The following is a 23,289-nucleotide window of genomic DNA, read 5'->3' as shown; positions in this document are numbered from 1 at the left end:
CCTCTCCTTCTCCCTTACTCTCTCTCTTAAATAAAATAATAAAATCTTTTTTTAAAAAACCCCAAAACTCAGTCAGTAGTGAATGAATGAATGGTTCCTCCACACAATGAAACACTATTCAGCTCCTAAAAATGTTCAGATCAATGATCATTCAAAATTCTCTCCATTATGCACTGGAACAGTTATTGCCATGTAAATTATTTAGTTCATTTATTTCATGTTCCTGCTATTTCATATGCTGGCTAAATGCAAACTACCCTCTAAGGTTTTGCAAAGTATATGGAAAGAGACAGAAAGGAGGATGCTGCATCTAAGCACTTATCATTTCCTTGGTAACTCCTAGAAATATAAAAAAGAGAAACTAAGAAAGCAGTAAATTACAAATGCCAGCATTATCAGACATCTGATGACATCAGAATTTTTGTAAGGGAACTGTAAATTTACATGCATACGAAGCATTATTTGCATCTGAAATATAAAATCCACCATGTAGGCGCTGGTCTTCATTTTGTCAATTGTTGTATTACTGATTTTTTTTAACTTCCTAATTTTTGGTCACTATATATTTTCTTTTTTAAAAAAATTCTATTTATTTATTCATAAGAGACCCAGAGACATAGGTAGAGGGAGAAGCAGGCTCCCCGCAGGGAGCCTGATGCAGGACTCAATCCCTGGACTGGGGATCATGCCCTGAGCCAAAGGGAGACACTCAACTGCTGAGCTACCCAGGCATCCCTGGTCACTATATATTTTCTAAATTAACTGTTAGTCAAAATCCAACAACAGTCATTGGGGACATCTGAGAAAAATGTTACACTATAAAATATCAGGAACCACTATTCAAAACAAACAATAATCACTTTTAGAATAGTTCCTACTTAAATATGATATGTGAGACTTGGATTTAAACCTTAGAAAAGGATAAGAAAGAAGAGCCTTTTGTGTAATTAGACTTTTGTGAATATAAGTTAAGCACAATACCAAACCTGGGACAGAGTGACCACTCTTTGTCAAATGTTAACCCCTTGGATGGTCCCAACAGGTAGACTTGCCTTCTTCTGCCACAGTTAGACTGCCTAAGGAAGAGGCAGAGAATAGAGCTAGAAGTCCATAACAATATTTCTCCAATACGAAAAATCTCCTGAAGTTTAACCTGAGTTCTGACAGGGACTGTGTTGGTATTGTTTTTCTTGTAGATCTTGTTTATTTCTGAATTTCTCGGGCAGATAGAGTCCAGGGTCCAGGGGATACATAGAACATGAACAAATAAGTCTCTAAAGCTCTTGTCGTTTCACAGTGATCATATGAGACCTGGGTAATGGCTGTTAAAAGGCAAATAGTGCAGTGACTAGACAGTTTAAATGTAGATAAAGTATTGCAATCAACGAGTTATGAGATTTAATCCAAATTTTTCTAGGACTGAAATTTTATTGATCAAGTATAACTTGAAATCAAGAGCCATCTGCCAGGACTTCTAAAACCTTTTTGCTAAACACTGATTTTTATTTTTATTATTATTATTATTTTCTTTTTTTTTTAGAGAGAGAGAGAGAGAGAGAGACCCTGGGGGGAGGGGAAGGGAGAGGGAGAGAGAGAATCTCAAGCAAACTCCACACTGAGCCCAAGCCTGACAAAGGGCTTAATTTCATGACCCTGAGATCATGACCTAAGCTAAAATCAAGAGTCAGACGCTTAACCAACTAAGCCACCCAGGTGCCCCAAACACTGATTTTTAATTATAATTTTATTGCCACAGGCTTGAGAATCTAACTTAATTGGAATATAGGTAGAAAAGGGGAAAAATGAGATAAGAACACAAAGGCCACTTCTTAAAATATGTTAATCTACTGCTCATTTAGCAGTTGGGTATCCAAAAAACAACTGAGCATTAATAGAAAACATATAAACTTGCCTGGTGGAACTGCAATACCACTAGTCATGTACACAACGAGACTGAAAAAAATAATAACTATTTGAAAAATACTTTTCAAAAGTACCTTTGTGTACAAACTAACTCTACAAAAGATGACAGAAAAAAAAAACTGTCGCTCTTGCTTCCATTTAGCTGATTTTATTAAACTGACTAGTTATTTGGGGGAACTGACTAGTTGTTTGGGGATTGGATATTATGGTAGAACTAAAGCTTGCAGCCAAGTCTAAAGACTTTAAAAAAAATCAATCCTATGTCAGTCAAATTCCATGCAAGTCACACACCTCTATGCCACATTCAGTCTTCTGGGCCCCAATTTGTCACCCCTATCAGCATGATGTATTCAATATCCTTCCCCTTCATCAAAATGAATTGTGATACCTTTTGCACCCTTAACATCTCACCAGGATCAGAAACATTCGCCTTTGCACAATCAGGAACAGCTTAAAAATGTAAAGCCAAGAGCTTATCACATCCTTCCCTTTACTTGGCTGTAAGTCTCAGGCCTGTTGCAAATAACAAAACTCCAGCTTCTGCAAGTCTCATTAAGCATCATCCGTGTGCACCATCCTCAACATCAATTGGCAGGGCAGCGTCACCCATAACAAATTCCTGGAATGTGGCCAGTCCCAGCAGCCAAGCTCATCTGGCTGCATCCCAGCTCTGCAGGGTGTCTGAACATGCTGGCACAAAGGAGAGTGGCAGGATGGCTGAACATTCTGAATTATGAGCTGGAGAGAGGTGACCACACACTAAAGAAACCCTGTAGAGATTAGCTGAAGAACTTCAAGCCACAACTGCTTATATGTTGGCTGTTGGAAAGTGAAAGCAACAGACATAGTCTTTATGCAACACTGCAATAAGAAATGGCCCCTTTGAGGACCAGGTATAGGCAAACTGGAAGGGCAGATAAAGGCCCCATGTTCATTTCCATATTCCAGGTTTCATCTGGCCTGCCCCTGCATTTTGACAGATTACCAGTGTTTGCTCTCATCCAGGTCTCATTTTATTCTGCAAAATAATGCCTCTCTCTACTTACCCAAGAATAACAAAATGACAAATTAATTGGATGCAAGGAGCATAGACATACCACCTAAATCAGCTAGCTTATGCGTATCACTGAAGAACAGGGACATTTGCTAGAAACCCATGAAGTGAACCAGGAAATTCCAGTCAGCTCCTTTGTGTGATCTGCCTTTCTGTGTGCTTCCAAAGTGAATTACAGAACTAGTAATTTGTCAGTATGTAATCTAAATTATTAATATGTGCCTATGGTAGACTGTTATTTCACACAAAACTCTAACCACCGCTTATAAAATTACTGCTATTATGTAAGAACATTAAAGAGTATGATGATTTTAAAGTCATTAAAAGTGAAATTTTTAGGCAGGATCTGGATGACCATCTGGCAGGTAAAAGATCCTTGCATTGGATGAGGAAAGGTTTGGCGAGAAAGTATTTTGATGAGTTTCAAGGCTTCTCCATCAACTTTATGTGATACAGCCCAGCCACTGAAATATAGGCATAGAATTTTCAAGAAATCTAATATGATCCCATGCACAATTATGTTAGATATATAAATAGCCCAGAAATGAATACACCACATTTAATTGTCATTTTATCCCAGGCAAATCACTTACTGATTCTCATATTGCAAAATGCTTGGAATTACACCAAATAAAATACAGCTGATGGTCTCCAGAAGTTGACATTATAAGATATCAGGACATACAAATCATATTATGCTAAAGGTGCAATAAATTTATCACTACCCATATGAATGATGACATAGCAGTTATGTATATGAAGTAAAATAACAAATAAGGTTCAAATTATTTTAGCTTTACTTTGAAAGAGATGACAAGATTTCATGAATTTCATTTACTGGTAAGTGCTATATCTATTTTATCCCTCACAATACTATTACAGAGATTCTGAGCCTAAGAAAAATTGAACAGCTTGCCCAAGGTCACTCAGCTAATAATTAGCAGGTCAAAGACTTGAACCTGCCTCAAAGGCCATCTGATCTGGATCCCCCTACCTAGCACTGATTACTGGGCTTCCATATCCCTTCCTTATTTCCTCACTTGCAGGCAACACTGAAACTTCTGTCACTTAAGGTTATACTGGTGAGTGTGGGAGGAGGTTGTCTGAAGCCTGCCTGGCAGACTGAGGAAAACTAATTTGAGTTTTCAAATGGGAACTGAACAAAGTTGGCAGGGCTCTGCAAAAAAGAGGTATAGGCGTGCTACTACTATTGTAAATAGGCTCAGTATTCCCAAAAGCTATCTGTCTCTTGGAATGAGAGCTATAAAACTTTTCTTGCCCTCTGACTCAGTAATTTCAGTCTTTGGAATATACCCCAAGGAAATAACACAAAAGAAAAAGGTATTTGTTCAAGATGTTCATTCAGGGGCTATTTGAATTAGTGAAAAACTGGAAATAACCTAAATTTCCAGTAATAGGACAATGACTAAGCAAACTAGGCTAAGTAGAGAAAGAAAAAGAAAAAAAACTTTATAATCCCTAATAATGGCAAATGTAGACTACATTCACATGTGGACATATATGTAAGAAATAACTCTTAAAGGTAGAATGCAAATTAGCATAAGCATAGTCTTGTGCCAAGACCTTTTTTCTCACTTGTGCTAAGTAAAATATTGTGTGCATTAACAATCACACAAGAGAAATGTGATTTTATAAAGAAGTATATCTCCCATTTCCTTGTAACTCCAATAGTGGAACTGATACATAGGCTGTGCTTAATTAAGACTTAAGACAACTTACATAGAGGTAGTTTTAAAACTGAGACTAGACTATATCTCACATGTACTAATGTGCTGTCAACAAGAGCTAATTTTTTATAGGGACTTACTATAGGCACTCTTCCAAGTTCTTTCCCTGTATTCTCTCATATAATCCTCTTATAGCCTTATAAGTATTATTATTATCATCTCTTTTCCAAGAGGAGGAAATTGGAGCACAGAAAAGCTAAGCAACTTGCCCAAGATTACATAGGCTATGGCAGAGATGGGGTTTCAACCAGGGTAGACTGCTGCTATGGCCTATATGCAGCCATTATGCCACAATGTCTTCGCTTATTTAAAAGAAGTATCTGGATCATGTTATTTCCCATTAAGCATTTCTAAGATTTTGTTTTCTGCTTTTCTTCCTCAGCACTTCTGTTTTGTTTATAATATACAGGATCCTTGCAGGAAAGAACAATAACCAGATACAGAAGTTGAGATAAAATACTCACCATCTAGTGCCACCTGCATGAACATAATCAGCTTGCCTAAACTGGTAAGACTTCATCCAAGAAGTAAGACTAGAGTAGGGTTTTTAAATCAGGTGAGGGAATTATAGAGGCTAAAAAATAAAATTCTACTGTGGGCACATGGGATAATTACGAAGGAGAAAAATGTAACACATGGAGCAAATGTGATATCCAAATGATGCTGAATCTAAGAAATAAGTTGCCTGAGGATAAGTGACAAATATAGAAGAACATTTAAAATTCTTGGGAGAACGATAACTTAAAAATAAAATTTGTTTTATATTTACTTAGTTTCTTATATTTTTACAAAACTATTTGTAACTTATGATTTTTAATTCTCATGCTGTAAATGGTGAATAGTATAGTTGACGGAGGAAAAAACTGAGAGTCACAGATTAAGCATCTCACCCAAAACTGGCCCATTTGTCCTTAGTGGGGTTGGACCTCTGTCCCAGCCCACATTCTCAGTAGAGCTAAACACTGATGCTGTTCAAGACAAAGCCCTGTGCAGACCTCTCCTATAAATCATTCAGGCCCATAAAGCCCTAGGCCACAAGTATAAATCCACTGAGAGAAGTCCAGAAAACCAATCTAACATAAGCATAATCAGAGATGAGAATCAAATATATAACAGGATCCTTTCAAATGAAGGAGACAGAGTGATGGCAGGACTACTATCCATAAACTAAACTTTGGGAGATGTCATGGGCAGGTAGTTTTATGTTTGGAAAAACACAAAACCCTAGTCCTTTTATCTGAATCCTTGTAAGAGGCACATTACTATAAGACCCTGTCACCTTTGGGACAAAATGCGCAAAACAACATTTTTGCTTTATTGGTACATTTTATGGAAATATTTGCAGAGTAAGTGAGGCAGCCTATATTCATACACCCCTAAGTGCCCTCACCTTCTGACCTGACTTTGTCTTATAGAAGCCTATGCTTTCTTGAGAGATCAGATCAAATGCTATAGCCTCTTTACATTCTTCCAAGAAGCCTCTTTGCATTCTTCAAGTGAGATTAACCCTCCCTTTCCTAGGCATTTATAGCACATTCTAGGTCATCTTATTGATGATCTTGCCTTCTGCTTTGTTTGGCTCCAGGAAGGCATAACACACTTGGGATTTATCTTTGGGCTTCTACAGCCCCAACACAAGTGCCTTCACACTCTAGTTTTCCCTGAATTGGTAAGAAATTGTCTGAGGTCCTGTCACACTCTAAGGGTTTATAAACATTTTCTGGGGTTTGAGTTATTCAAATTCAACTACAGATATGAACTCAGTAAAGGACTCTCTTCACTTAAAAATCTTGTTTCCTTATAATCATATTTTATGCTGATCTTTAGTACCAGAACATTTGCATTCATTTAATGCATTAGTAATTAGCACTAGCAAATAGCAATCTCACATCCAGAAGGTTAAATTATAAAGTGCCTTTTTTAATCAAATAGGTGTATGGCAGTCATCAAACTAATTTGAGATTTGCTTTTACCACAAATTTCATAAATATTCCACCATATTTTATTCAATATGAAGGTAAGAGCTTCAAAGACAGAAAAAACTTCAGCTTTATAAAGAATCCCTCTTTTAATATGAGCCGGTGAATAAACTACTGATGAAAGAACTTAGGATTTCAGAACAAAAATACATTACTTCTACCAAAGTCAACAGTTCTTCAGGGACAAAAATAATGTTCTCTTTACTAGTAATTTGGAATTATAACTAAATAACATTCATTTTATTGAGATTCTTATATAAGAACTAAGTAAACAATTCTTCATAGTAGTTATAAAAACACAAAAGCAGGCACCTGCATGACTCAGTTGGTTAAGTGTCTGCCTTCAGTTCAAGTCATGATCCCAGAGTCCCAGGATGGAGCCCGTTTCAGGCTCCCCGCTCAGCAAGGAGTCTACTTCTTCTCTCCCCTTCCCCCTGCTCCTTCTCTCTCTCTAACTCTCAAATAAGTAAGTAAAATCTTAAAAAAAAAAAAAAAAAAGGAAAAGGAAACACAAGAAGCAAGTACTAGGTTTCTGAAACCCAGTCACCTTCCTCATGCCCCTAACTTCCCTTGGGCCATGTGTGGTGGTGGTGTGATCCTCAGTTAAAAAGCTTGCTTATAAAGAAGATAAAGACCAGGGAAAGAATACTACTGAGAGTTGCAACGAAAAGTAAGAAAAAGATGAAGTAATTATTTTCAATTGTAACACATTCTACAAAATATCCAAAACTTCCACTACATTTTGTGTAACAATAGAAAAAGCTCTTTGATCCATGAATGGGTTAATGCAACAACTATTCACACAAGTCTTGTCCTTTTCTGGGAGAATAGCAATCAATGACCAAGGAGAGTACAAGTCACAAAAGGCATGAAATCTTACTTTTTCATCGTCTTCAGTAAATGGAGCACCTTCAGGAATCTTATTTATCGCTTGGGCCACACCAATAATCTCACCATCACTGCTTCGGATGGGCATGCACAATAGTGATTTTGTCTTGTATCCAGTTAGCTTGTCAATTTCATCATTGAATCTTCGATCCTAAAAATAAGACAGAGAGGGCATTCAATGCATATGCATTGTTATCAGAGAGAAAGGAAGAAAAGTGTATTTTTGTATATGATATTTTATGATTAGGAATTTTAACCAATGAATTTTTAATAACAATACCAGATTCGATTTCATGTTGAAGTCACCAAAGAAGAAGAAATGAAAAAAACTGCTACCACAGTTGTTAACCATAGTAAATGATGAAAGAAACTTAAACTTGACTACAACAATCTCTTAAAGTTGGGGAAAGGGCAAGTGTCTTTTCGTTGTTTTGTTTTGTTTTGTTTTGTTTTTGTTTGTTTGTTTTTGAGAGAGAGAGAGAGGGAGCGCACACTCAAAGCAAGGGGAAGGGCAAAAGGAGAAGGAAAAAGAGAATTTTAAGCATATTCCATATCACAGGGACCACTGTGGAGCACAATGTGGGGCTCTATCTCACAACCTTGAGATTGTGACCCGAGCCCAAATCAAGAGTTGGATGGTTAACCAAATGAGCCTCCCAGGCACCCCTCAGGGGTGAGTGTTTTTAATGGAACTCCACACTGTGGTACTTATTAAAATATGTTATTTCACATAGACAATTGATTATGAAGTATCATATAAGAAAAAGTCCTAAAAAATTCATGTTAAGCACAATGAAAAAATATGCAGAAAAGCACTACTTTACTTCTAGTCAAAATGTCCCATGAAAAAAGAACCTATGAGCCTATTATGATACTTTTAAAATACGGAAATAAAAACAAAATAGTGTGGTGGGGAAGGAGGAGACAAAAGGCTTCTTTATAGGATGTCCTCTTAAAAAATATAGAAGGAATGGTAAATTACATAAGTATCTATTCTGCAACTACCAGTATAATAATATATACAAACAAGGATCACCAATGGATGCTAAGCCACTATTGTTGTTAAACAGAATATTCACATAGTATGAGTATCACCCCAAAGATTCCCTATTAAATTCAAAGAGAAAAAGATGTCTTTATCATGAGGAGATCTGGTGGACATCACCTGAAACAAGTGATCAAACTTAGCATTACCACTAATGAGACAAAATATCATGGGCTTCTGATGTGATGTAATGTGATGAGAATACATCAACAAAAATATACAGCATTCTAGTTAAAAGTGTAAAATGAATCTGACCATTCAGGAAAAGAAACTTAAGAAAAATGCAGATTATTGGTAATTCTATCAGAAGCCTGACCTGCACTCTTTAAATATGTCAATATTGTGAGAGGCAAAAAAATTTAAAATAAAAATAAAATAGGGCCATGGGAGCAGTGCTGGTTGCTCTTAAGAAGACTTAAGAGACCTCGGATCTAAATAAAATGTGTGATTCCCTTTTGAAAATTGTTATGCAATTTCTAGGTGTTGTGTTACAATTAAAGAAAGTTGAACATGGACATTATATTAGGAAATATAATTTTATCAACATAAGCTTTCAAATCAACATCAACTTTCCTCTATGAACAAGGATTTCACATTCTTTTTTAAGGATATACATGCTACGGCATTTTAGTGCGAAATCTCACAATACCTTCACCTTCTTTCCAAATGGTAAGAAAGAAAGAGAGGGAAGGAAGGGATGGAGGGAGGGAGAGAGGGAAAGATGGATGGATGAAGGAAAAAGAGAGAGAGAAAGAAGAGACTGGCTCCTGAAAAGGTAACAAGGGCTAAAAATGTTCCAAGGAAGATAATAAGGAGATCCAGGCTCACTGCTTCAATAAAGGACTGAGTGAAGTGAAGCCTCTCCCAATGACTTTGATATTTTCTTAAAAGAGGCTTAAATGACAAAGCCCTCCTGTCCACCACCATCTAGAGATATGAATTTCATCTAAGAGTCCAGAGAGACTGGTTGTGGACAGAGTCTCAAAACCAAATATTACTGGCCTTCTGATAAAATCTGTGTTATCTTCAGTATCACAAGAACAGAAGCTTAAACTCCATAGTAAGTTCTGGTCTTGGGACTCATGGAAGCTACTCTAAATCCTTAGTTAGGGAGGGAAGATCCCTGAAGGAGAGAGGGAAATCAAAAAACCCAAACAAAACTAGGTCTCGGGAGGAGGCAAGATGGCGGAAGAGTAGGGGTCCTCAATTCATCTGGTCCCACAAACTTACCTAGATAACTTTCAAAGCAGTCTCTCTCCACCACCACTTCCTCACCACCCTCCACTTTTTTTCTTTGTTTTTTGTTTTTTTTATTCTATTTTGTTGTAAAAGTTGTTTTTCACTTTAGTGGTCCTTTCATTTTGCTCTGTTCTTTTTATTTTCTTGTCTCTGACCTCTTCCGAAACATCTAGGATGTATTTTACTTAGGTCGTGGTTGATATTTTTGACTCTGCAGGCTCATATAGCCACTTTGCACTAGACAAAATGACTAGAAGAAAGAATTCACTACAAAAGAAAGAACCAGAAGTAACACCTCTGCCACAGAATTGCTGAATGTGTATTTAAATACAATGTCAGAAATTCAATTCAGAAGTACAATTATAAAATTACTGGTGGCTCTGGAAAAAAGCATAAAGGACTCTAGAGATTCTCTTACTGCAGAATTGAGATCTAATCAGGCCAAAATTAAAAATACTTTAACTGAGATGCAGTCTAAACTGGATGCTCTAACTGCTAGAGTTAATAAGGTGGAAGACAGAGTGACATAGAAGACAAGTTGATGGAATGGAAGGAAGCTGAGGAAAAAAAAGAGAAAAACAATTAAGAACCCACAAGGAAAGCCTTAGGGAAATAAATGATAGCTTGAGAAGGAACAATATTCATCTTATTGGGATTCCAGAAGAGGTTGTGTGAGAGAGAATGAGAGGGGACCACAAAATATATTTGAACAAATCACAGCTGAGAGCTCCCTTAATCTGGAGAAGGAAACAGACATTCAGATCCAAGAGATAGAGAGGACTCCCCCAAAGCAATAAAAAACGTTCAACACCTCGACATTTAATAGTGAAACCTGCAAATTTCAAAGATAAAGAGAAAATCCTTAAAGTAGCTCGAGACAAGAGATTCTTAACCTTATATGGGGAGAGATATCAGATTAACAGCAGACCTATTCACAGAAACCTGGCAGGCCAGAATAGGCTGGCATATACACAGGGTACTAACACTAAATGAGAAAAACACACAGCCAAGAATACTTCATCCAGCAAGGCTGTCATTCAGAATAGAAGGAGAGATAAAGAGCTTTAAGGAGAAGCTTCTTCAAGAAGGAGAGATATAAGCTTCTATCTTATAAAGATAGACAGAAACTGAAAGAATATGTGACCACCAAACTGGCTCTGCAAGAAATATTAAGGGGGGCCCTGTAAAAGAAAGAGGGAGCCCAAAGAAACAATCCACAAAAACAGGGACTATGTAGGTAATACTATGAATAAATTCATATCTTTCAAAAGTTACTCTGAACGTGAATGGGCTAAATGATACCATCAAAAGATGGAGGGTATCAGACTGGATAAAAAAAATCAAGATCCAACTATATACTGTCTACAAGAGACTCATTTTAGGGACATCTGGGTGGCTCAGCAGTTAAGCATCTGCCTTTGGCTCAGGGTGTGATCTTGGAGTCCCAGGATCAAGTCCCACATTGGGCTCCCTGGAGCCCGCTTCTCCCTCTGCTTGTGTATCTGCCTCTCTCTGTGTGTTTCTCATAAATAAACAAATAAATAAAATCTTAGAGAGAGAAAGAGAGAGAGAGAGACTCACTTTAGACCTAAGGGACACCTCCAGACTGAAAATGAAGGAGTGGAGAACCATTTACCATTCAAATGGTCCTCAAAAGAAAGCTGGGGTAGCAATCCTCATATCAGCTTATATCAAAGACTATAACAAGAGATGAAGAGGGACACTATATAATACTTAAAATGTCTATCCAACAAGAAGACCTAACAATTATGCAACTGAATACACATTCTTCTCAAGTGCCCATGGAACTTTCTCCAGAGTAGACCACATATTGGGTCACAAGTCAGGTCTCAACCAATACCAAGAGATTGGGATTGCCCCCTGCATATTTTTAGACCGTAATACTTTGAAACTAAGAACTCAATCACAAGAAGAAATTTGAAAGAAACTCAAACACATGGAGGTTAAAGAGCATCCTACTAAAAGATGAATGACTCAACCAGGACATTTGAGAAGAATTAAAAAGATTCATGTAAATTAATGAAAATGAAAATAAAACCATGCAAAATCATTGGGATACAGCAAAAACAGCCCTAAGAGGGAAATAAATCGCAATACAAGCCTCCCTCAAAAAATTGGAAAAAAACTCAAATACACAAGCTAACCTCACACCTAAACGAATTAGAGAAAGAAGAGTAAGTAAAGCCTAAATCAAGCAGAAGAGAGATAATATAGATTAGAGCAGAACCCAATGAAATAGAGACCAGAAGAACTGTAGAAAAGATCAACAAAACCAGGAGCTGGTTCTTTGAAAGAATTATTAAGATGGATAAACCCCTAGTCAGCCTTATTAAAAAGAAAAAAGACTCAAATTAACAAAATCATGAACAAAAGAGAAAAGATCATAACCAATACCAAGGAAATACAAACGATTTTAAAAACGTATTATGCCAACTAATTAGGCAATCTAGAAGAAATGGATGCATTTCTGGAAACCCCAAATTACCAAAACTGGAACACAAAGAAATAGAAAACCTGAGCAGGCCAATAACCAGGGAGGAAATTGAAGCAGTCATCAAAAACCTCCCAAGACACCAAAGTCTAGGGACAGATGGCTTCCCAGGGGAATTCTACCAAACATTTAAAGAAGAAATAATACCTATTCTACTAAAGCTATTTCAAAGGATAGAAAGGGAGGGAATACTTCCAAACTCATTATATGAGGCCAGCATTACCTTGATCCCAAAACCAGACAAAGACTCCACCAAAAAGGAGGATTATAGACCAATATTCCTGATGAACATGGATGCAAAATTTTTCACCAAGTTACTAGCCAACAGAGGATTATTCACCACAACCAAGTGGGATTTACCCTCAGGATGCAAGGTGGTTCAACATTCATAAAACAATCAACGTGATAGATCACGTCAATAAGAGAAAACTAAAAACCATATGATCCTCTCAATAGATGCAGACAGCATTTGACAAAATACAACATCCATTCCTGATTAAAACTCAGATAGAGGGATAGAGGGAACATTCCTTAATATTGTAAAAGCCATTTATGAAAAGCCCACAGTGAATATCATTATCAACCAGGAAAAACTGAGAGCCTTTCCCCTAAGATCAGGAACACAACAGGGATGTCCACTTTCATGACTGCTATTCAACCTAGTACTAGAAGCCCTAGCCTCAGCAATCAGGCAACAAAAGAAATAAAAGGCATTCAAACTGGCAAAGAAGAAATCAAACTCTCCCTCTTTGCAGATGACATTATACTGTACATAGAAAACCCAAAAGACTCCACCCCAAGATTACTAGAACTCATACAGCAATTCAGCAGTGTGGCAGGATACAAAATCAATGCCCAGAAATCAGTGGCATTTCTATACACTAACAATGAGACTGAAGAAAGAGAAATTAAGGAATCAATCCCATTTACAATTACACCCAAAAGCATAAGATACCTAGGAATAAACCTAACCAAAGAGGTAAAGGATCTATACCCTAAAAACTACAGAACACTTCTGAAAGAAATTGAGGAAGATGTAAAGAGATGAAAAAACATTCCATGCTCATGGATTGGAAGAATAAATATTGGGAAAATGTCTACGCTACCCAGGGCAATTTACACATTCAATGCAATCCCTATCAAAATACCATGGATTTTCTTCAGAGAGTTGGAGCAAATCATCTTAAGATTTGCATGGAATCAGAAAAGACCCCAAACAGCCAGGAGAATGTTGAAAAAGAAAATCTATGCCAGGGGCATAAACAATGCCTGATTTCAAGCTGTATTACAAAACTGTGATCATCAAGATAGTATGGTACTGGCACAAAAACAGACATATAGATCAATGGAACAGAATAGAGAACCAAGAAATTGGCTCTCAACTCTATGCTAAACTCATCTTCAACAAAGCAGGAAAGAATATCTACTGGAAAAAAGACAGTCTCTTCAATAAGTAGTGTTGGGAAAATTGGACATCCACATGCAGAAGAATGAAACTGGACCAATCTCTTACACTATACACAAAGATAAACTCAAAATGGTGAAAAATCTGTGAGACAAGAATCCATCAAAATACTAGAGGAGAACACAGGCAACAATCTTTTTTAACTTGGCCACAGCAACTTCTTGCTAGACACATCTATGAAGGCAAGAGAAACAAAAGCAAAAATGAACCATCAGGACTTCATCAAGTAAAAGGCTTCTGCACAGTGAAGAAAACAATCAACAAAACTAGAAGACAACCCACAGAATGGGAGAAGATATTTCCAAATGATGTATCAGATAAATGATGTATCAGATCTTGGCTAGTATCCAAGATCTATAAAGAACTTATCAAACTCAACACCCAAGAAACAAACAATCTAGTCATGAAATGGGCAGAAGACATGAACTGACATATCTCCAAAGAAGACATACACATGGCCAATGAGCACATGAGAAAATGCTCCACATCACTTGCCATCAGGGAAATACAGGTCAAAACCACAATGAGATACCACTTCACATCCATGAGAATGGCTAAAATTAACAGGACAGGAAACAACAAATGTCAGCGAGGATGTGGAGAAAGGGGAACCCTCTTGCATTGTTGGTGGGAATGTGAACTGGTAGAGCCACTCTAGAAAACAGTGTGGAGATTCCTCAAGAAGTTAAAAATAGAGCTACCCTAAGACCCAGCACTTGTGTTACTGGGTATTTACCTCAAAGATACAGATGTAGTGAAATGCCAGGACACCTGCACCCAATGTTCATAGCAACAATGTCCCCAATACCCAAACTGTGGAAGGAGCCACGATGTCCATCGACAGATGAGTGGATAAAGAAGATATGGTGTGTGTGTGTGTGTGTGTGTGTGTGTGTGTATAAAATGGAATATTACTCAGCCATCAGAAAGGATGAATAGCCACCATTTGCTTCGACGTGGATGGAACTGGAGGACATTATGCTGAGTGAAATAAGTCAGTCAGAGAAGGGCAATCATCATATGGTTTCATTCATACATGGAATATAAGAAATAGTGAAAGGAATTATAAAGGAAAGGAGAGGAACTGAGTGGGGAAAAATTAGAGAGGGAGACAAACCATGAGAGACTCCTAACTCTGGGAAACAAACAAAGGGTTGTGGAAGGGGAGGTGGGTGGGGGTAAGGGGTAACTGGGTGATGGGCAATAAGGAGAGCACTTGATGGGATGAGCACTTGGTGTTATACTATATGTGGGAAAATTGAATTTAAATTTAAAAAAGAAAACAGATCTCCTGCTCAAAATGAGCTTGTAACCAAACTTTCAGAAAAACACTAATTTGTATTAATATTTTAAAAAATTCACCAAGAAACCATTATGTCAAGCTGTGAGGTGGGGGACACAGCAGGAAACAAAACAGGCATCATCCCTGCTTTCACAGAACTTACAATCTAGTAGGTGAGGCAGATGAAATATAAATGTATAATCATGTATTATAGTAAGTGATACTAGGAAAAGAGCAGGGTGCCATGTGAGACTTAATAGGAGCGATCTATTTCCATGGTCTATCTGAAAATAGAACAAGTAAGCTATGACTTGCCTCATGAGTAAGAATTAGTCAGTCAAAGAAAGTTGGGAAGAACTTTCCAAGATGCTAAAACAATACCCGTGAAGGTCCTGAAGAAGGAAAAAGCTTAGTAAGTTCCCCAAACTCCAAGGTCAGTGTGGCAAAAGCACAAGGAGTCAAAGGGAAAAAGGAAGAGGAAGGCAGGGGCCAAATGGTACCAAGTCTTACAGGCTTGGAAAGGAGTTATAACATTAACCCTAAACACAGGGGAATGTCACTGAAGATCTTGAAGCAGAGGATGATATGACTCATAATCCAGCATTCACTGAAATCATCTTATTACTTCACTTGTTCTCCCTCCATTAGTATATAAGATCTAAATTAGCAGAGATTTTGTCCCTCTTGTTTCCTGCTTCACACTGGCATATATCGTAGGTGCTCCATAATAGTTTTTTTGAGTAATAGGAGGATTTTTTTTAAGATTGTACTGCAATTATGCAAAATATAGAAAAGCTGGAAAGGCCTTAAGGCCCCACATTTCACTCCTTGGTGTGTATTTAGAGATACTTTTGCACATGTACATAAGAAGACACGCAAATGTTGACTGTAACATCAATTATGGAAAGAAAAAATTAAAAACCATTTCAATGTTGGTTAATAGAGAAGTAAACAAATTATCATCTCTTATCCTGATAGCATACTATACAACAATTTTAATGAATAAACTAAAGCTACTTATATTAACATGAACACACTCATATGGTCTGGGTTAAGAGAAAAGCAATGAAGGTAAGTCAGGTAGGTTGCAAGTTTCGTCTACAGTACTTCCTAATGGATTAGTTGAGGATGGGGGACTAGAAAAAGAAGGGTTTATCTCTGGTTTTAATTTGAGAAACCATGTCACTAATATGTGGTATTTAAAAAATGAAACAGATGAACCTAGGGGGGAAAAAGAGAGGCAAACCATAAAACAGACTCTTAACCATAGAGAACAAACTGAGGGTTGATGGGGGGATGTGGGCCGGGAATGGGTTAAATGGGTGATGGGGATTAAGGAGGGCACTTGTTGTGATGAGCATGGGGTGTTATATGTAAGTGATGAATCACTAAATTCTACTCCTGAAACTATATGTTAACTAACTAGAATTTAAATAAAAAGTTAAAACAAAAAAAAATTTGAGAAACTATGGACAGAGTGCCATTTACTGGAATGGAAGAGATTCAAATGAAGGTGAAAGTCTACATATAAAGAAAGTCAAGAAGGTTGATAAATCAGTTTAAGCAAGGTAAGGTCCATCTTGTGACCTAATCAGTTTTCCACCCTCAGAAGGTTTTCAAAATACCAAAGCCTAGGCTCCACTCCCAACTGAATCAATGACTATTAGGCATTGGTATTTTGTTAATGCTTATACGTGATTTTCATATGAGAATAACTGTCCTGAATGATAAAGGAGATTAGTCACTAGTGAGATCATAAAATTCATTGATAGGGAGAGCCTTAACATGGGGGGGAAAAATACAAGGAAATAATCACATATTCTAGTGATTGCATGTCAGTTGGGGTGGATTGTGTTAGACTGGACTTGAAAATCCACTCTGGAGTAGGCATGGCCCATCTGTTCTTACTTTTGTGATAGTTTGCTTCTGTGGAGAAGAGAATCCACCAAAGTCCAGCTCTGTGTAGACCTACCACCAAGACTGTGGGGTATCATCACACTATCCAAAGCCACATGAGAACAATAGACATGGAGATACTTCCACATGACTGGAGGCACCAAAATGTAATTAATCTCCACCACCCTCCCAACTCTGCACTAATCTGATAAACTTTGAGCTCAAGAAGAAAAAATAATCATGTTGATATATGTGGTGTTAATCTTCCAATTTAAAAGCTGTGAAGTAAGATTTATTTCATTGTTTTAGTGGTTTTTTAAAAAACTAATTCATCTGAAGATATGCTTTTTCCAAGTCTTCATTACACTACTAATGGGATAATTCTCACAAATTAACTCAAAAATGATATAACCCATCTAATGGGAGGTCAGAAGAGCTAATAAAATTGTATACTTTCCTAATGTATATTAATCTCTAGATTAATTTTCTAATCTTAAAAAATTAAAGTTGAGCACAAAATTGAGGTATATATTAATTGTAGGATATGAAGAAAACTAGGGAAATAATTAGATAAAGAAACATATTACCCTGATGTTATACATGGAAGGAAAGTTTAATAACAGAAGGCAGCAAAAAATAGATTTCACTTGCCAAGCAATGACCACAAATGAATGTAGAAGTAGGGGAACAATTTGGAAAACAGAGCTGGAGGCTACATCTAGTGTAAGGTAAAAAAAAAAAAAAATCCCCCAAAGAAAGTGAAATGTTTAAGCTGACATCCAAAGGATCACTATCTCAGGAAGAGAAAATAGTATCCAAAATGCAAAATCAATAGAAAACTGGTAAGTTTGAGGAACTAAAAGAAGCTGAGTATAGCTCTCATCAAGGGTAGAGTCCAAAATGGGACAAGAAAGACCAACTGGAGACTCATGAAGGGATACCTAGTGACCATACCAGGTTTAGAATTAAACAGAGGGCACCAGAGGGTTTTAAGAAAGTGGATGGGAAAAAAAAAAATAAAAAAAAATAAAAAAATAAAAATAAAATAAAAATTAAAAAAAACAAAAAAAAAAAAGAAAGTGGATGGGAATAATATAACTGATTCTTCATTTTAGAAATATCACTCTGGCTTAATGTAAAGAATGGATTGGAAGCAAGAGATCTAGGTGAGAAATAAACCATCTCTAGACTAAGATGGTAGTTAATGATGGTGGAAGGTGATGAGAATGGACTGAGTTGAAAGATATTTAGGAGGCAGAATCAATAGGATCTTGCTGATTAATCTGATGAAAGGTTGTTAAAGTTAGAGGAGTAAAAAATGACTCCAAGTATTGGGTACAGGTACCTGGGAGAGTAGCAGAGTGATTCATGAGTGAGAAACACTTCAAATGTATACATTTTGAAGTTTAGTTGACTATGAGCCATCCACTTGGTACTACTGTCCCCAAAGTAGTTTGAGAGATAAATTATAGATATGTATGTGTGTGTATATGTGTGTATATATATATATGTGTGTGTGTGTGTGTGTGTGTGTGTATATATATATATAATAATTCAGGAAAAGTACTTGGAATAGAAAGTAGAGGTGGTTTAGGTAAGGATGAGAAACTCTGATCAATAACTTTTATTCTGAGGTCTTCAGAAGTTCACCCCACTCCTAACAAAGCTTCAAAGGAGACCAACTAAGGAGGAAACAGGACCAATAAGATAGAAACACTGGGCCTATTTATTGCAGAAAATAGCAACTTGAATAGGAAACTAACAAATGCCTCTAGGTCTATAATGAAATGTCACATGGAGAATGGTGTCCAATTTTTACTCATCTCCCTTAGGACAAAAGAACAAGAAATGATCTACAACAGGAGAGATTTCTAATAAATTAAAGTAAAGGCTTCTTTAATAAGGTTGTTAAAATCTGGAATGAGTTTCTTATGATTGTGGTAGACTCTTCTTGCTTCAAGTATTTTTATGTCATAATATTTTTCCTATCTCAAATATTTTAAGCATAACTGCTCTTACAAAAAGAAGTGCAGGGATCTTCTTAGTGCCTTTGTACAGATCTATTTTTTGCATGTGACACTCAGCTATGATTTTTAATATTTAAAAAGACAAAATCATAAGCCCAAAGCAATTTTTCCTATTTAGCAATGGAATTGAGCTGTGCCCCCTACATAGAGAACAGTAATTTGGTATATTTCTGATTCAGGATCTTTGCATTTGCAGCCTATTCTGCAAGCTCCTCAGTTGAATGTGATGCCACACAGCACACCCAGAAAATGGATCCTACCAACAAGACCTACTGAAGCTGCAGAAAGAATGAACATCTGTAGTCTGAGTTTTCAAGGTCCTTAAGAAAAGAGCTATGTTCACTGCACTCAGGAATTGTAGCCAGCCCCAAAGAGACACAATTTAGAGCCACAGAAGGAGCATCAAAGCAGAAGAGCCCAATTCTTCTTTTCACTTTCTCAGAGAAGCCACTCAAGTGCCCTGAGGCAGGAGCCAGAGCTAAGAATCTTATCCAGGTCTCCGACTCATGCCAAGGATGGGTCACATAAGATCTCTTCCATCCTCTCTGTATTTAAGGCTTCTTTCCCCAGCACTTTATAGTAAAATTTTCCAGTGTTCATGATTAAGCCAAGAACTAGTCTTGACCACCATTTAAACTCTAAGAGTGATTGTTTTAACCACAATTTTAATCCTACCTTGGTTCTTTATAGTCAAAATGATCAAACTTTTCAAGCCTGAGAATGTCCACATGATGGTAATCCTGCTTTTGGAACATACATATGAGGAAACATGTAAATGCAAAAAGTCCCTTAATTCCATGAAATGTTTAATGAATTTGTATCTGAGTTAATGTGTAAATTATAGGAAAATGTGATATAAGATATATGTGTATATATGTGTATATATATATTTCTTCCTTCTTCAGACACTATTACATATTCATAGGAATAGGACACTGATTGGCAATCCTTGCTACATTGGAATCACTTGGGGAGCTTTAGGTAACTACTGATGTCCTAGCCCCACCCTGACCAATTAAATCATATAGGTGGGAGGAGAGACTGAACAGGAGATCTGACTTTTGGCTGTAGGTCAGGGTTAAGAACCACTGAATCAGAGGTTCCTCAATAAATCCAAGGCCTCTAGGGGTCTGAGGGAATAGATTGTAAACACTGCTTTAGAGCTTTCAGGATAAGTATATTTGTTAGCTTCTATTTTGTTTTGTTATGTTTTCCATCCACTTTCCCCGAAGGCTTAACATACCAGGTCTGCATACCTTCTCCAGCACCCTACTATCTCACATTCCTGCAAAGAAAGGTTTGGAGACTAAGTTCAGTCCTACATTTCAGCTACATATTTTTAAAATGCCTTAATGGAGCTGCAATGTAGAGCAGCTAATGGAAATATGAACTATAAAAGGAATAACCCATTGAAACTCAAACTGATAGACTGCCAAACTGTCCAAGGCTTTTAAAAAATTGCTTTTATTGGTATATAAATTAGTTACACTCATTTAATTCTCATTAATAAAACTCCTTTACATTTATGACTTAGCATAAATATCACTTATGTTCCAGAAAATGCTTGGTAATATTTTGTGCTATTCAAAACTCTAAAAGATTTTTGTAAAAGGATTCAGAGAGACAAGATTTTTGTTTGCTGTAGGGCAATGACATTCTGCAAATACACATTAAGAACAATGAAAAATTTTCACTTTTTCTCAGCAAGCATTGAATTAGGAATCCAAAGAATTAGCCATCTATTACTATGTCATTGCCTTACAGCAAACAAAAACCTTGTCTCTCTGAATCCTTTCACAAAAATCTTTTAAAGTTTTGAATAGCACAAAATATTACCAAAAAATACATATGTTTTTGAGGCTTCACTTTTTTTTTATGGACCTCCAGTGGTATGGTGAGTGGTGAAGCAGTTTGTAAATACATACCGGTCAGCTCTCTTTGGTAAATGACACCTTCCTTCCTATCACAAAGTGGACATCTAAAATTTGGAGTGAATCAGGGAGGCAAGGCTATCAGGGAGAACCGGGAAGGTCAAGAGGTCTGCAAATATGCAGAATGGATGGTCAGCATGGAGTTGTGGTTCAGACAACAAACAAGTAATGCATGAAAAGCCGGGTCAAGGTTGGGAGTATGAATGTCACAGTGATACACTAGAGACTTGGTCTCATCATTTGTTAAAACTAACAAAGGAGGCGCCTGGCTGGCTCCATCAGTTAAGCATCTGCCTTTGGCTCAGGTCATGATCCTAGGGTTCTGAATCCTGGGATGGAGCCCCATGTCAGGCTCCCTGCTTTGTAGGGAGACTGCTTCTTTCTCTCTTTCTGCCATGCACCCGCTTGTGCTCACTTGCACTCTTTCTCTGTCAAATAAATAAAATCTTAAAAAAAAAAAAAAGACCACGTCCAAAAGAAACCCCCTTGTACTCTTCAAACTGTAGCCCATTAAGACAGCCTGAAAGTGGCCCAAAATGGAACTCATTTGCTAGCAACCTTATCAGTCATGTCCTGACCTTTCCCACGTTTATGCCAAATACTGTAATTTCTGGTCTTATAGTATTTATTTTTTAATTACATATATTACTTAGATTTTATGGTTAATATGTGGAAATTACTATTTATGTTTGATAAAAGTTTAATATTAAAAAGTAATTCTAAAGTTCACTTTAAAAAGTCCTGAAAGTTTTCAAACATTCTTAAACACATTTTTAAATGTTTTTAAAAATATTTAAATCATTCTTTCTTGTGAGAATGTGACAAAAATACAGTGACTACCTGATATTAAAATATATGTCAAAGCTATAATAATGAAAACAGTAAGATACTGTTCTAAAAACAGAAAACTTGAGGAAAGAGACTAGAAAGCTAAATATATGTGCATATGTGTATATGTGTATGTGAATAAATGTTTTTTCATTAAACATTCAATAAATGTTTTTGAATAAGAGTAGTATTTTATTTTATTTATTTTTTATTTATTTATGATAGTCACACACACAAAGAGAGAGAGAGAGAGAGAGAGAGAGAGAGAGAGAGGCAGAGACACAGGCAGAGGGAGAAGCAGGTTCCATGCACCGGGAGCCCGACGTGGGATTCGATCCCGGGTCTCCAGGATCGCGCCCTGGGCCAAAGGCAGGTGCTAAACTGCTGCACCACCCAGGGATCCCAAGAGTAGTATTTTAAATCAATTAGAAAAGTATAGATTATTCAATTAGTTATATATTTGGAAAAAATAAATAAGATTCTTATTTCACATCCCACATCAAAATTAATTTCTACCTGAGTAAGAAGTTAAATAGACTCATCTGGTGAATTGCAAAAGTATGACACATCTACTCAAATCCTGCCAAGATACATTTATTTTCATGTTAAATACAAGAAGGAAAAAAAGTTTGAATATTAATTATAATAACCAATATTATGAGATGCATATATACCACATATTATCAAGTGAATCCTAAATCTGTACTCAGAAAAGTCAATGGCTTTATGATCAGATGTTGACCTTCTTTTCCACCAAACCACTAACGAAAGCAGGCAATAAAAGTAAGATTAATTCCACTGCTTTTATTTATTCTATTTCAGTTACAATTCTTATCAGAAGTACAAATGGTCAAAAGTTTTCAGTAGAAGAATGAATAATGACATGGCAAACAACAAACTAAATCATCATACACATTACTTGAAAATTATATTAAAACATGTTATTTAAAAATTTAAATGTCAAAGATAAAATAATAAAAGAATAGCAGAAATATAACTGAATATTTGCCTGATCTCATGAGAAGAATGTCTTTCAACCCATACATCCAAAAGAAGGAAGCACAAAAAAGAAAAAAAAGACCGATAGATTTGGTAATATTAATTTTAAATTTCAGTACTTGAAAAATAATATAAACAAAAGTTAAATAAAATTGAAAAATATTTTCAAATGTAGATGGCTGACAAGGTGTTAAATCCTTCACATATAGATTTCTGACAAATCAATGAGAAAAAAAGAGTAACAGGAAAAAGAAATTAACAAAAGAAATTTTCTTTTTTTTATTTTAAGATTTTATTTATTATTAATGAGAGACACAGAGAGAGAGAGAGGCAGAGACACAGGCAGAGGGAGAAGCAGGCTCCATGCTGGAAGCCCGACGTGGGACTGGATGCCGGGACTCCAGGATCGCACCCTGTGCTAAAGGCAGGCACTAAACCGCTGAGCCACCCAGGGATCCCGAAAAGAAAAGTTC

The 23,289-nt window shown here is 36.6% G+C and overlaps 1 protein-coding gene across 1 annotated transcript in view; it reads right to left on the bottom strand.

The window, feature by feature from the left end:
- PDE11A (phosphodiesterase 11A) overlaps positions 1-23,289 on the bottom strand; it is a 376,450-nt gene that overhangs the window by 313,192 nt on the left and 39,969 nt on the right. The window contains exon 2 of the mRNA XM_055308352.1: positions 7,585-7,743. Coding sequence (XP_055164327.1) covers positions 7,585-7,743 — 159 coding nt within the window. The remainder of the gene's footprint in view (positions 1-7,584; positions 7,744-23,289) is intronic.

This window comes from Nyctereutes procyonoides, unplaced genomic scaffold, assembly GCF_905146905.1.
Source record: "Nyctereutes procyonoides isolate TBG_1078 unplaced genomic scaffold, NYPRO_anot_genome, whole genome shotgun sequence".
In the NCBI taxonomy this organism is placed as follows: Eukaryota; Metazoa; Chordata; class Mammalia; order Carnivora; family Canidae; genus Nyctereutes; species Nyctereutes procyonoides.
This window is presented reverse-complemented; position numbering and strand designations above follow the sequence as displayed.